The sequence below is a fragment of the Aulonocara sp. 'chitande type north' Nkhata Bay genome, linkage group LG11 (assembly GCF_057382095.1).
Source record: "Aulonocara sp. 'chitande type north' Nkhata Bay isolate Kocher_YH1m ecotype deep benthic linkage group LG11, A_spYH_male_GT1.1, whole genome shotgun sequence".
NCBI classification, from domain to species: Eukaryota; Metazoa; Chordata; class Actinopteri; order Cichliformes; family Cichlidae; genus Aulonocara; species Aulonocara sp. 'chitande type north' Nkhata Bay.
The window spans coordinates 31871436-31887751 of record NC_141354.1 but is presented as its reverse complement, the minus strand read 5'-3'; the positions used below and the strand labels follow the sequence as shown (position 1 = coordinate 31887751).

Here is a 16316-nt window from a genome sequence, read left to right as displayed (position 1 = left end):
TCAACACCGTGGTGAAAAAGGCCCGACAGCGTCTCTACCACCTCAGACGCTTGAGAGACTTCCAACTGCCCTCCAAGGTGCTCAGGAACTTTTACTCGTGCACCATAGAGAGCATCCTGGCGGGAAACATCTTAACCTGGTTCGGGAACAGCACCATGCAGGACAGACGAGCTCTACAGAGGGTTGTGCGGTCAGCTGAGCGCACCATCCGCTCCGAGCTCCCTGACCTGCACTCAATCTACAGCAGGCGGTGCTGGACCAAGGCCAGGAAGATCGTGAAGGACCTCAGCCATCCCAACAACAGACTGTTCTCTCTGTTGAGGTCAGGAAAGCGATTCCGCTCCCTGAAGACCAACACAGAGAGACTGAGGAGGAGCTTCTTCCCGCAGGCGATACGGTCTCTCAATCACACCACCACACAGTACTGACCCACACATATGGTTCTTACACACACACTGGACATTCTGGACATTGTTTTTGCACAACACTGGTCACTATATTCTTCATTTCCAGTTAATACTTGTACAGCTGCTGTTATTGTGTATATATTTATTTATATTTAGATTTCTTCATACATTCTTATATAGTTCTATATTGTGTATTTTGTTGTACAGTTATTTTATTTTCAACTTTAATTTATATATTTTATCTTATTCCTTCCCAGTTAAATTTACCCTTCATTCTAATTTGTGTTGTACAGTTATTTCATTTTTAACCTTAATTTATATTTTATTCCTTCCTAGTTAAATTTACCCTTTTTAATTTTTCATATTTATTTCCTATCTTATTCATAGCCTTTCCTTTTTTGTTTTCTTTAGGTCACGAGCAGTTGTCCAAGCATTTCACTACATATCGTACTGTGTATGACTGTGTACGTGACAAATAAAATTTGAATTTGAATTTGAATTTGAATTTAATTTTGCTACTTTCTATTATTACTCTTTTACTTCCAATATTTTTGGTCAGATGTGAGAGACAGATTTAAAAAGGGCCTAAACTGTATTAGAGGAAGTGAGTATTTACCCTCATGTTCCACATCACACAGCAAAAGGTTGGATGTTAAGAAAATTATATGAACAGTTTAGTAAAATGTGTTTTTCATGTTTTCAGAAACAGTTTTAATCCAAAAGGAGCATCTGTTCTTTCTATATTTTCTTCCTGATATGTCCTTGATCTAACACAGCTGATTTAAATGGCTAAATTACCTCCACATGTCTTGAATTTCTCCAGAGGCAATGAACTATTCATTTGATTCAGGTGTGTCAACCCAGGGTGATATCTAAAACCTGCAGGACACCAGCCCAAGAGGCCTGGAGTGCGAGACCTCTGCATATGACCCCTTATGAGCAAGCGCTTTGGCGACAGTGGGAAGAAAAAACTCTTTTTTTTCTAACAGGAAGAAACCTCTGTTGGAACCAGGCTCAGGGAGTGGCGGCCATCTGTTGTGACTGGTTGAGGGAAGGAAGACAATAAACAACTATAAATCTATTTAACAAAAAGCAAATAAACACTAGGCTTGGTAAAAACGTGCAGAAATTACATCTATATATTAACATTATATATAGATGTATATATAGCAGGACAACATTAAGGGCTTTAAATACCAACAGTGTAGTTCATGAACTCATAGGGAAGTAAAATCGCATGACAGTGTGATACAGAGTAATGGCATGCAATGACTTTTGCAGAAAGGAAAGGACACACACACACACACACGCATTGACACAGAAATCTGCTTCCACTACTTTTACTACATGAAAACATACTGCTTTGTGTTTTGTTTATGCTGACAGCCTCCTGCAGCTTACTGCAATCTAAATGACGTCTTCCCTTTTTCTTCATTTATTCATGGCCGAAGAATTAGAAAATATCATTACTTGTATAGCTAAATAAATATCTACAATGCTGTCAAGAACAACTTACTATCAGATGAAAATTGGGAGCATTTTTGAGCTTTCTACCCAGACAATCCAGAACAGAGTGCACACAGCCAGTCTCTGGTCTCACGTGGCTGCCAGGAGGCCTGCAATGACTGCCCTACACCATCACGCTCATTTGCACTGGTGTCAGCAACATGTGCACTGAAACCTGAACATGTTGATCAATGTTGTGTTGAGCGATGAGTCCAGATACGGCCTATGGCAGTTGGATCGCAGGTTTAAAACGTGGAAAAGACACGGAGAGCGCTATGCTGACTGCTATACCGATAGGGTAACAGCTTTTCTCATCTCCACCAAAAACAAGGCTTGTCATCACTGGATCTCAATCCACAGAAATACTGAGATGGGATATGGCATTTCCTCAACCAGAGAAACTCTATCCTCCAAAATGGCAACATTGCCCCAACAAAGCAGGATTTACCACTGACTACCTCCAGAATTTGGGAGTAAAAAAATACTGCATTTAGTCCCGTGCTAACTTGTGGGATCAGCTTGTGCTTGACTTTTGTGCAAGAGCGACCAACACAGCTATACTGGCAGACTTGTGCTTAATGCTGGTTGAAGAATTGGATACCATCTCACAGCAGTATGGGACCAAACTGGTGACCAGCATAAGGAGGAGGTGCCAGGTTGTTGTGGTTGTGTAAGGTTCTTTCACGTGCTACCGATGATGGTAGAGTAAATGTTATGACGGAACATTGTTTTCAAAGCTTTCACTTTGGTAAATTTTAACATTTTTTTAAGCAATACAAAACAAGCTAAAACAATAAGTTGCCCCTCTGAAAAACTCAAAGCAAAATGAAAAGCAAGTGATGATGTCACATTTACTCATTGTTAATTTTAGTCTCAAATCACTTGGCCACGAAAGGAAATGATGAATTTACCCTCCCCTTTGAACAAATCAAGGAACTAACTACTTTAGAAACTATTACAGTCACAATTTACAAGCCAGAACACGTTCGCTGAACATCGGTTCAAGACTGTCAATAAAGAAGAATGGAACTACGGCACTATGTCAATTCATCTGTTGGTAGGAGAGCGAGGACCAGAGACAATCAGTCAGGTCTAAATCTTTAATAATTAAACTTTGTTTTGTTTATGTCAACCATTTCTGTCATTGCTGTAATTTATAGAAGTTACATTTTACTTCAAATAAGCAGTTTATAATCATTCTTTACAAGCTTCTTTTGTCTTGCTCCATCTCTAAAAGACAAAAATAACTATGTAGTTTACTAAATGTACTAAATGTGTGTCTGTGCTTATTTGAAGTGCATACATTTTCTATATGCTTGTAATACATTTAGGATTCCTTAAATTCCAAATGCCACTAAAAAGTTCTGGTTTGTGTTTTTCCAAACCCAGCCAGTGAAATATTTATTTCACCAGCATATTTTGTGCAGCGTGTTTTTTTTAAGTTAAATTTGTAATGCAGAAAAATGAATTAAGGGTAGTAATAATAATAATAATAATAATGTTTTGAGGAAGTAGAAGTCTTTGACTTTCTCTGAGTCTTTGAGAATGTAATTTCTTTTGGAAAAACTTCATTTTACCTTTTTCTTTTTTGGTGAGTACAGTCATAAAACATTTAGATCAGGGGTGGGGGAACTCCAGGCCTCAAGGGCTGGTGTCCAGCAGGTTTTAAATATGTCCTTGATCTAACATAGCTGATTTAAATGGCTAAATTACCTCCACACGTCTTGAATTTCTCCAGAGGCATGAACTAATCATTTGATTCAGGAGTGTCAACCCAGGGTGATATCTAAAACCTGCAGGACACTGGCCCTTGAGGCCTGGAGTGCGAGACCTCTGCATATGACCCCTTATGAGCAAGCGCTTTGGCGACAGTGGGAAGAAAAAACTCTTTTTTTAACAGGAAGGAACCAGGCTCAGGGAGTGGCGGCCATCTGTTGTGACTGGTTGAGGGAAGGAAGACAATAAACAACTATAAATCTATTTAACAAAAATGAAAGGGTGATGTCCTCCTGGAAGTGAAAACCCAAGAAGAAAAAGATGAACAAAAAAAGGAAGACAGTAGACCATAAAATTATAATCAAACATAATGCTAAATAGCTAAATGTTGCCCAGGCCCTAACAAGTAAAGAATCAGCACAGGACTTCAAAGGCACACAGTTTTTTTTTTTTAAATAAATGAATAAATTGTGCAGGCAAGACATGGATTGCATAATTTGATTTAATAACTTCAAAAAAAATATTGAAAAGTAACATTTACTCTTTTTTTTATAATGCTAATAACAGAATCTTTTTGAATTGTATATGTGTGTTTTTGCCTACCCGTAGGAGGAGCAATAATCTTAAAGTTGGTTGGAATCAGCTTTGGTCTGCTGTGCATCATCCAGTCTGCTGTTAATGTTTATAGCTGGCTCCAAGCTGGTGCGTATCAGCCCACACCTTCCACAGAAATGTACTACAAACCCAGATTGATGGCTTAATGAGCGATGTTGTGTTTAAAGTAGGAGTTTTCTGTATCATTAGGGTCACTTTCTTTTTACTTGACTAAATTACTGTGGAAACCTGCTTTAAACACATAACCTGACTGGGAGTAGGTTATGTTCCATGTCTGAGTCTAAAATTAGCTGGAAGCACTACGAGCACATGCCAAGTTAATAAAATTGATTTCAGTTCAATCTGCTGAAAAGTGATTCCCATCTTAGTTTGTCAGCTAAAAAAAAGTCTCCTTTATTAAGCTATGGAAGAATAACATGTATAAATGTTATTTATATTTATAAATGTTAGAAATGTTATTCTTTAGACATTAAAATGTCTAAATGTATCCAGTGTTAGGTTTTAGAGCACTAATCTGCAGCCATCACCTTAGAAATAAACAGCAGCACTGAGCAATAAAATAATTAACTTCAGTTAAAGTTTTTATCTTACCACTCTGCACTAAATCCCATCATCATTATCACGTTCTAATGTCTGATTGGAGAAGTAGCAAAGGAATCATTTTGTGCAGAAGAAGAATCAAATCACTTACAAAACACCTGTTCTTATTTGAGCGCACACAGAATATACGGCAGAAACAGAGAAAGTCGATAAACATCATAGAAATAGCCGTTATCTTTGGCTGGAGCTTTAGGTTTTGTCAAGGCAGCAAACACAAGAAACACAAAAAAGTCTGGTTGTGTTGAGCTACACTTGTAGCATACCCCTTAGATCACATTAAATATAAAAACACAGCAAACACTGACTGGAGTTCTACTGACTGATTGTAGTGGGCTACACAATCTGATGCTATCTTCAAGTTAACTACATTATTTTTCCTTATTGACTTCGTTAAATTCAATCAGCTAACACCCTTTAATTAGTTTCGAAGACTATGAGTCCTGGATGACGTTTCAGAAAGAACAGTGTTAAATTAGCCCCGACCTGAATGCAAATGCGTTTCCCATAACACTGAGTACCAAGTCAATGTATAACATGTAATTAATTACAAACATTTAATTGAATTCCTCTTCTAGATGGGACTTCAGGTGGCTCAAAAAACAATTCAACGTGCAATATCACCCTATTGTCACCTGATGACATCTCAGCTGTACTCTTAGAGAGAGACCAGTTGCTTCAGGAGAAAAAACAACTTACTGAAGCGAATGATCGGCTGAATCAATATAACGAAAGACTGCTTGAAGAAAACAGCCAGCTGTATCGACATGAAACACAACTCATTCAAGAGAAAAAACAACTGGAGAAGAAGAACAATGAGCTAAAGGCCACCAATAGACACCTAACTGAACAGAAGAGGATGTGTAATGACAATATCATCAGTCAACAAGTTCAGATAAGGGATCTTCAGTCCGAACTAGACAGGGGTAAGTGAATTAAATAAACAAAGTTAAATTTTGCAATCTATGCTAGTAACATGATTCAGCGATGCCCCGGCCTCCATCTCCTCCAGCTCTTCTTTGGTCACACTATGGCATTCCCAAGCCAGACATAATCTGATATAATCTCTCCAGCTGCTCTACTCTGAGGTTTGCCCAATTAGCCAAGCTGCTCTAAGGCTGAGCCCAGTCGCCCTTCGGGAAAGCTAATTTCCACTGTGTTGTATTGTATTTTTGATCTCATTCTTTCAGTCATTACCCAAAGGTCATAACCATAAGTGAAGGCTGGGACATAAATGGACCAGTAAATCAAAAGCTTTGTCTTTATACTAAGCTCTGTCTTCACTACTACAGACCGATACAGTATCTGTATTACTGCAGACAAGGGTCTAATACATCTGTCAATTTCCCATTCAACTCTCCCCACCTGGTGAACGTACCCCAAAGTACTGAACAGAACAACATCATCTGCAAAAATCAAAGATGACATTCTGTGACCGATTCTGTCCATAAAAATTAAAAACTGAATGAGCAGCACTAGCAGAATCCAAGATCCATCGAGAATGATTGAATGATTGAATTATTGATGGAAGTGCGGACCAAGCTCCAGCAAAAGGTAGTGTAAAAGTAGCTGAGAAGTGAAATCCCCCTAAAGATGCCCACTTGATCCAACTCCAGCTCTGCTCTTCACCCTTGTGTCCAGAACATGTGGACGAAGATTTGGTAATACGATTACAAAAACGACCTTCGCTTTTATGGTGCCCTGGTGCCACATGCACTTATGTAAATATATATATAGTATTTGTTTTTGACAAAGCATGGTTGTCAAAGAAGTCCGGCAACAAAACACCGTTCGGATTCAGGTTGAGCAGGCCAACCCTCTTATCCACTTGGGAAACTCCAGCACATAGATGCTGAACAAGTATACCCACCCCTACTTGTTGCCTTTCACCAAGGGCAGCTCCAGAGTGGAACAGAGTTCAACCCCTCTCCAGAGACTGGTTCTAGATCCCCCAGTGTGTTTTATGGTGTGCTATACTATATCCAACTGCTATCACTTGGTCTCAAACACTAGTTCAGAGAACTTACATTCCATGTACCTAAAGCCAGTTTCAGCAATTTGGCATCAGACCACCAAGAATTCTGCCTTTTATTGTGTTTATTTCCTGTTTTTATGCTTGTCTTATTTACTCTGCACAGTGTCCTTGGGTGTTTTGAAAGGTGCTTTTAAATAAAATTTTAATTATTTTATTATTATTATTTTTATTATTATTATTATTATTGTTATTATTATTATTATTATTATTATTAGTAGTAGTAGTAGTAGTAGTAGTATCATCATCATCTCTGCCCTGTTGGTAGTGTGTTCACAGGAAGGATTGGTCCATGTGGCTCATTCAGGCTGAGCCTTGCCAGGCTCCATGGCCTAGGGGCCAACTACCCAATGCTCACCAATGAGCCTCTTGCCCAGGCCTAGTTCCAGTATTAAGGCCCTGGTAACCCCTATCCAGGCAAGATGTTATGGTACATTGGTTTACCTTCAATAAGGGTCTTGAGAATTCCACTTAGTACACTTCATCTAGAACAAATTTTTCTTGGGACACTACAAGGGCAAATTGACCTCAAAAACATAGCTTCTTGGATCAATAGGGCGCATACTCCTCTCCACCACAATAAGGTAGGGATTTATGTAAATGTAGGGTCTACCTTACAATATAAAGCACCTTGAGACGACTGTTGTTGTGATTTGATGCTGTATAAATAAAAATGAATTGAAATGAACTGAATTAATTCAGATCCACAGGGGATAAATTGAAATGTCTCTTTCCACCAGTCTTTGAAAACTGGTGGAAAGGTTCAAATTCAGAAAGTAAGAGTGTAAATTTGCATTTTAAAAAGTAATCAGACATTCAAAGTGTTTTTCTGGCTCATTTATCATCCATGAGTAGCACATTGCAGTTTGATGTTAATATGGTGTTACACTGAAGAAAAAGTTCAGTGATCAGACCTTTACTGCAAGGCTTTGAGTCACACAAAGGCAAAATTATCAAATTTTAAGTTGCAGTGTCCTATGCATCGCAGCAAAAAAACTTTTCTGGCACAACTTCACCTGCTTCCAAGGTGCATGGAGAAGATGAAATAATTCACAAAGCAGGAACTCCAGCAACACTTGAGGGAAGATGAACAACTTTAATAATTGACCAACGCGTTTCGGCTTGACCCTGATGAAGGCCACAAGCCGAAACGCGTAGGTCAATTATTAAAGTTGGTGTTGCTGGAGTTTCTGCTTTGTGAGTGTCCTATGCATAACAATTTTAGCTGAACATGAACATTAAATGTGACATGATATTGATGACAAAATGCATTGTGTTCTATGGTGTTTTTCAGTGAAAGAATTGTGCCGCCCACTGCAGTGCAACCCTCTGCCTGTGCCATCAATGATGCCTGTCCCCCCAATGCCTCCTGTCCCCCCAATGCCGCCTGTGCCACCAATGATGCTTTTCCCCCCAATGCAGCCTGTCCCACCAATGATGCCTTTCCCCCCAATGCCGCCTGTCCCACCAATGATGCCTTTCCCCCCAATGCCGCCTGTCCCACCAATGATGCCTTTCCCCCCAATGCAGCCTGTCCCACCAATGATGCCTTTCCCCCCAATGCCGCCTGTCCCACCAATGATGCCTGTGCCCCCCGAATGCTGCCTGTGCCACTAAATGGCCTGTATTTATATAGCGCTTTACTAGTCCCTAAGGACCCCAAAGCACTTTACATATCCAGTCATCCACCCATTCACACACACATTCACACACTGTGTGAATGTGTAATGATGTAATGTAATGATGCCTTTCCCCCCGAATGCTGCCTGTGCCCCCCGAATGCTGCCTGTGCCACTGATGTCTCACCTGATCTATCATCTATCACGCAGAGAGCATAATAGAACCATTAACCATTAAGTTAGATCAAAAGGAAATTAATCTTTCTTTCTGTTATGCCCTAAAATTTCTGCATTTAAAACTACTAATTTATATGTAGTTTTAGATACAATGCATTTCAATTAGCATATATATATATATATATATATATATATATATCTTATCTTTACCACATAACATCACGCCTTTGTAAATAATTAAAATGATCACAGGGAGGAAGCAAAACAGAATACCACACGTGGACCTTAAAAGTAAAACAGGCCTTTGGCCTCCGGACCTGCTCCGTAATGGACCCCTGCTTTGTCAATTTCCGGGCCGGTCCTCTGATCTATATATAAACTGTTTTCTGTGGACTGTTTTTGTTTCTTATTCCGATTCATTGTCAGCGCCTGGGTCCACCCCTCTCGATCTCCACAGTCTCTCAGTGGTTCCCAGCCTCAATGTTTCCAGCTCTAGCATGTTTCCCAGTTTTTGGGGAATTCATTAACTTATAGCCTTCAGTTCCTTTTTGCTTGTGTATTATCTGCCTTCAGCCAAATAAACAGCATACTTTCAGTTAATCTCCACTTGTCTCCACATGTCTGCATTTGTTTCCTTACGCCATTAACATGCCACACAGTCAATTGCTTCCACTGAAAGAAACCTGTTGAAGATGGGCAACCATATTAATGCACTGCAATGATAGTAGATATTTTTTAAAATACCCTCAATACAGGAAATGACATCATAAGGGAAGTAAGATTGCATGACATTGTGGTATAGAGTGTGTATACATATCTGGATGTTGGTTTCAGGGGAAAAAAAGAACCATCATGGGAATTTTAGTTCTATGTGGCTCGCATGCAGGAAAAATACAGCTTTATCTCATGGTGTTGACTCATAGAAAAAAAACCCGTCAGCAATGAAGAATACAAATAGCTCCCCTTGTCTGCAACTTGCTAAATGTTTGCCAGTTAGCTACAAGCCAGTTAGCTCTGTGTCAACCACACAGAAGCTTAGACTCTTTATTATATACAGTGTGGATCAGTATTATTGGATTATGTGAAATTATCATCAGGAAAAATGTGTAGAACATTCATGTTCCATAAATAGGAGCCAAAGCTCTTAAATAGACCTGTTGTTCGAGGCAAATTTGGATCATGATTGTAGTAAGAGTAATTTACCAAGTTAATACTTCAACATAACTCAGATTTGCAAAAATTTATTTGGGAACACAATGCACCCTTGAACCTATTTACCTTACTAAGAAAGCTATTACACTATCTATATTACCATAGTCATAGAACTGGGATCTATGACAGCAAGATGGCTGTCACTCTGTCAATAAGTGTATGAGCAGAGCCAAAGATAGCTGTGAGGGAACATATAGAATATACAGTATAGGCAATTTTAAATATTGATCCTTCTCTAGGAAGCTGATTATGTTGCAACAAATTCGGGAGAATTTACTAACATTTAAGTATATACTTTAATGTTAATTTTTATAAATGTTTGGCCTATAAAAGACGTTACTGAATAACTCCACAAGTTTGATTTTCCATTGTCTTTGTTGATGAGACTCGCAACAGAGAGGAGGTTCAGCGCCTGACCGAATGGTGTTCATCAAACAACCTGGTCCTTAACACCAGCAAGACCAAGGAGGTCATTGCAGACTACAGGAATGCTTGAATTCCAAGCAGAACAGGTTGCCAATAAGTTCCTGGGCATTGACATCACAGCTGATCTGACCTTGGCTTTGAATGCATTTCACCTGGTAAAGAAAGTCCAGCAAAGACTTTTTTTTTCCTCAGGAAGGATAAAAGAGCTGGGATCCACTCTCAGGTAAATATTCACAAACTGAACGCCGCTCAAAAATGAGAAGTACAGCCGTTCAGTGATAGCAATTACATTACACAAGGCAGACTATGGAATCTTAAAGTTAAATTGTGAAAAAGCATGCAGATGTTGTCTAAAAACCAGAAAGTACCACCATGGGATTGACTTCATTGGGGTGAAGTCGCCCCCTCAAGAATGCAGGTTTGAAGAACTTCCTCATTGCAGTTTTTCCTCAATCAATTCTCACAACAGAAAAGTCATTCTCATTACTCATCATGCAGTTCTCAAAATGTATTTTTCATAACACAGACGTATGTTATGAAAAATATGGCTCATGGCTGGTGAGTGAGGACTGCAATTATCCAAGTTCCGTTTTATGCCTTGACTGATGTGATGGCTGTCATGAGTAATAGTGGGTAATGACCTCAGGAACATGTCTACAACCTCACTATGAGTTATAATAACTCTCCATCAGTTGTTTTAGAACTGAAATAACCTCGAAACGTCTTCACAGACCCAGAAGAAGTCCAGTTTATCAAGCACTCAGGACTCTAGTTTGAGTTTAAAATCTATTGAATCTTTAGCAGTAAGTTTTTCCTGTGAGGATTTTTGCTAAGTTTAAGACTTAAAGTAAGGTTTAAGTGTGCGTTGAATAACAAGTTCAGATGAACATAAAACGTACTGTAAACATAACATAGATGATATTAGTACAAAGTATTATATAATTAAGTTCAATATTCCTATGCCTATACCACCTAATGCACCTCTTTTATTGTAGATTTTATTATGTAATTTTCTGCTGTTGGACATAATCTAAGCTGTATTCTACTGATTTAAAGGTTATGCATACCACAAGATATATAACGCATTTTAAAATAATTAACATAGTTCCTGCCTGCAAACATAAGTCTGGAACTGGGGTTTATTTTATACTACATCATGGTCAACAAAAAGCAACAAACACAAAAATCTGGTAGAAAATTGTTTAAGTTAAATGTATATGTACAACCCAAACACTGCAAAATAAGAAGTGTACAGTTATAGCAGTGCAATAATGTTAAACATGTCAAATAACTTCAAGACAGGATATGAACTCATAGGAAGTAAAACTGCATGACTGTGTGGTATAGGGTGTGTATAGATACTTTTTAAATTTGTAAATGTTAGTTATTTATTCATTAAGAAAAACATAATAGGTTATTTGTGGTAACATAAAGACAAGGCAACATAAGAAAATAATTATGCAAGCACCGATAGGCCTTTGCTCTATATTTTAAAAAAATGGGGAGATTTATCATAATTTCCTTTGTTTACACTTTTTTTTGTGGTTCATGACACAACCACTATAACTATACTATCTAAAGATCAGTGAATATAAAAAGGAGATGATTAATTTACCACAAGGAAACAAAAGGCTAAAGGAAACTAAAGGCAACAGCCACAATAAGAGATTCAGCTTACATGATGAAACAGTGCTTTCTCAGATCGTCAGTGTAAGAAGAATGGAAACTCAATATTCTGTCCCTTCAGCTCTTGATAGCAGAGAAACAACAAGAGCAAATCACAAGCCAGGTATCTCTTAAATTATTTTACTCTTTTCATCTCTGGTATGATCATTATAATTTACATTTCTCTCTAAATTGATAGTTCACAAAAGTTTTGACAAAAGGCAAATTAATCAAGGATTATAGTTTTAGCTTTTATTCTTAATTAATCTACTTTTGTGAACAATAACCACTGCAGAGAAACCTGGGTCCAGATATGTCATCTGCATTCAAAGGCAAAAAGATTTTCAGTGTGACGGACATCCACATAAAAATGTTGCTATATGGTGTTTAAAAAATGAAGCTACATACTAGCATAATTACATTAAGAAATGACAATAAAAGTAATTTAGTGTACAAAGTTGTATAAATGTAATGGAAGAATGTAGGGCTCCAGGCCCATAGCTAAGATGATGAAAAATATGCAATGCAGCAATGTTAACAAAATGTACATGCAAGACAGCTGGATTCTATAATTAGATTTAAACATCATGAAAACACAGAGAAAACAAAAAATGTAACTTTCTTTATGCTGATGATACATTTTTGATGTAAGATGTGTGTGTTGTAGGAGGATCAACGATTTACAAGTTGGCTGGAATCAGTTTCGGCCTGCTATGTGTCATACAATCATCACTCAATGTCTATATGTGGCTACAAGTCGGTATGTATCAGCCCACATTTTACAAGTCACAGTAAAAACTAAACAAAAACAAACAAACGAACAAACCCATATCTGATTCACTTTGTAGATGAGAATTCCAACAAATCAAAAAACAGTTCAACTTGCAATTTTACCTCAGTGTCAGCTGATGACATCAGAGGAGTGCTTTTAGAGAGAGACCAACTTCTTCGAGAGAAAGAGCAGCTGAATCAATTTATAGATCAGCTGCTGCAGACTAAAGACAAACTGCTTGAAGAGAACAGTCAACTGAATCAAGAGAACAGTCAATTGAATCAACATAAAGATCAGCTCATTCAAGAGAAAGACAAGCTGCTTGAAGAGAACAGTCAACTGAATCAAGAGAACAGTCAACTGAATCAAGAGAACAGTCAATTGAATCAACATAAAGATCAGCTCATTCAAGAGAAAGACAAGCTGCTTGAAGAGAACAGTCAAATGAATCAACATAAAGATCAGCTCATTCAAGAGAAAGACAAACTGCTTGAAGAAAACAGCAGACTGAATCAAGGTAAAACAAAACTGATTCAAGAGTCAAGCCACTTGCATTAGAAATTGGAAAGACACGTACATGTGTAATGTCATCAAACAACACTTCAGTGAAAATTAGCTAAACTAAGCTAAAGTTAGAATTAGTAAGTAAAAGAAATAAGTCAGAAAATTCAAACATTACTTATCTATTCCAGTACCTATGGTGATGGATGAATGTGATTGAAAATTCTGCACCAACTGAGCTATAAATGTTTTATTTGGTGATAAATGGGATGGAAATCGTTTCATAAAGATTCAGTCTTGTCGTGTTTATTTAGCGCTACCAAACCTTCCAAGATGTTCCCCGGGATGGAAAAGATTAAGGTCAAGCTGCTACCGCCTTTCCTCTTTTAAATCCACCTGGGAGGATGCCAAACAAAACTGCGAGAGGCTTGGAGCTCATTTGGTGATTATCAGTGATGATGCAGAAAAGGTATTTAGATAAACTTTTTCCCCTATAAACTTAAAACGTTTAGCAGAATAAAGCCACTCTCGTTTGTATTGCAACAACAATAGTTATTATTTGATTTAGTCTCTGGTGTGTTCTGCACTCCCATGTTCCGAAATGTCTGAATTCTTTTATTGTCATCCTCCAACCAAAGTGAATAAAAGATTAAAACCACTTTCCCTCAAAACAGGATTTTGTCAGGTCTTATGGACAGGCTGTACATTTTTGGATCGGCTTCAAATATGAGTGGAACAACATGAGCAATATGTGGACATTGAAATGGGTGGATGGAAGCCAACTGTGTTATAAGTGAGGCCCTTTGAATCTTAAATCACCACATCGATCCTGTTATCTTACACTATAAAATGTCTGATTGCCCACTGAGGCAAGAGCTACACACCAAAGGACTCCTTTTTTGATTGTAGTTAGCTGGTTAAGAGCAGCAGAGAAGCAACAATTATTAACCATTTAGCCTTAGTAGAGCCACTGCTGTTCTGCTATTTGTTAGGCGCATTTCAACCTCAACACTCCAAAGCCTCATGCACTGAAAACATATTTGTTTTTTCTTCTAGCAACTTCGGACAAACATCCTCATCCTCTACACTCTGGACTTGTGCGTACCAAAGTGCAACTTGGTCCATTTGGGATACTGCTGAATGTAACAAAAACTACTACTGGATGTGTGAGAAGGAGTTAAACTTCTAGCTTGACTTTAGTAAATAGAAAAAAGCATCAAACAGCAAAACTGATTATTCCCACACACACACACGCATACACACTATTCTGAATCGCCCAAATATTGTAGTGCCCTGAAATAAGAGAGTAGAATTTATCTGTGATTAAACCATACACATACCAGATTCGCATGTAAATACTTGATACCTGAATTCAGAGTTCTAACCTTGCCCACATGACAAAAGCGTGTGTCACTGAGTCGGATCTGATGAAGGACACTGTATACGTTAGTAATTGCAGTATTAAAGATCCAAAACACTCCCAGAATATTTAATTATCATTTAACCCATAAATCACTTGTACATGCAGCATGTTAGTAGATACATGTAAAATGTGTCTGTGCAGTTTATTTTAATTTTCTGTGTAATATGACAAAGCTGCTTTATTTCTTATGTACACCTGACACTGCTCGTTGTTGCCATTTTCTTTTATATTAGACTGCATTTTAAATAAAGTGATAATAAAGGACTTTGTAATAGTTGTACTGACCATATGTGGCCACTTGACAAGGTTTTATTTCTGTGTTTTTAAGATCTAATAAGGGTGAACCTGTAGCCTGTCCCATTTTCTATATGCTTCATGATAGAAAAAGAAACCGAAACCCTTTAATTTTTGTAAGTAAAGATTATACTTTTTCTTTCAGTGCTCAAAAATAAACAAATAACAATACATTGGATATTAAATGCAGTTTATTCCTTGCTTTTCTGTGCTGTACTTTGGTTTGTAGATTGCATGATAAAACATCATATGCAATAATTCTCAAAGGTAATTCTGATATTTCAGTTGTTTAGTCTTTATGAGACAGATCTCTCCCTTTTTTCTTTTGTTTTTGCTGTTTTTTTCTTTTTCTCTATTTTCTCTGTCTCTGACAGCAAAATGTTATTAAAAAGCAAACTCACAACATTATGAATCCCCAGGAAAGTAAAGAGTGGATGATTCAAAGAATATATTGGTTCTTACTTCTAAGAAAAGTACGTTTTAATCCAGAAAGAGGAACAATTCTCTGGATTTTTTTTTCCTTCCTGGTTTTGTTACAGCTGTGGCCACACCTACGCTATCAGCACCCTTTAAAGTAAAACTGCTACCAAAGTCCTGGACTGTGAAGAAGGATTTTGGTTTATCTGGATAACTGCAGGGTTATTGTTGGTTTTTTTGTACAAAGAAGGTGGTTCACTTCTTACTGGGCTAAATTGCCATGGTAACATATGGAGCAGGTATGCCTATTAACAAATCAATTCTCCAAAAAATAATGTCATCACTTCTGGAAGATCCCTGGGGAATCTGCAGGGAGAGTAGGCGGGTCTAAACTCTTTGTTTTAAAGTCTTTTTTTTTAAACAATTAAATGTATGAACCTAAAACAGGACATTTACACTTTCAGACCTCATGTCAAATTTGTATGTAGGCTGCCTATGTTTGAAATCTGTTTTTCTCTATTTTTATATTTAATCTTTTCTCTCAAAACCCAGTTAGCTATCATTAACTGTTTTATAAGATGACCTTCTAGGTCATCTTATAACATCATATATAACACTACAAGAGCTTTGGGATCAAGAAAATCAATTAGCTGCCAAGGATGTCACACTCAATTCTGAGAACTAAACATGTATTTAATTATATTTCCCCCCCTCTTTCTTTTAACGATATTCTGGAGCTTGAAGCAAGTTGTAGAAAACATCCAAAAATAGTTGCTATGCTGTTCTTCAGCACATTTTGCTGCATCTTCTTTTACCAGGTTGTCAAATATTTTTTGATTACAGAGTGACTTTGATGCATCAGTGGCAGGAGTGACACAAACAGATAATACTCAGCCAAAGGTTCAGAATACGCCGATTTAGGGAAATTTGCTTTCTT

The 16316-nt window shown here is 37.7% G+C and overlaps 2 protein-coding genes across 2 annotated transcripts; both read left to right on the top strand.

Annotated features, from left to right (window-relative positions):
* Positions 1–2936: 2936 nt before the first annotated feature.
* Positions 2937–8490, top strand: LOC147319506 (uncharacterized). The gene is made up of 4 exons (XM_086310139.1): positions 2937–3003; positions 4239–4331; positions 5420–5767; positions 8168–8490. Exons 1-4 carry the CDS (start codon positions 2937–2939, stop codon positions 8488–8490), a joined length of 831 nt encoding a protein of 276 aa, XP_086166265.1.
* Positions 8491–11909: 3419 nt separating this feature from the next.
* On the top strand, positions 11910–14594 carry LOC147319505 (uncharacterized). Its single transcript, XM_086310045.1, has 7 exons — positions 11910–12096; positions 12640–12732; positions 12821–13030; positions 13136–13261; positions 13560–13714; positions 13920–14038; positions 14302–14594. The coding sequence occupies exons 1-7, from the start codon at positions 11910–11912 to the stop codon at positions 14432–14434; spliced, it is 1023 nt and encodes a 340-aa protein (XP_086166171.1). The 3' UTR covers positions 14435–14594.
* Positions 14595–16316: the final 1722 nt, after the last annotated feature.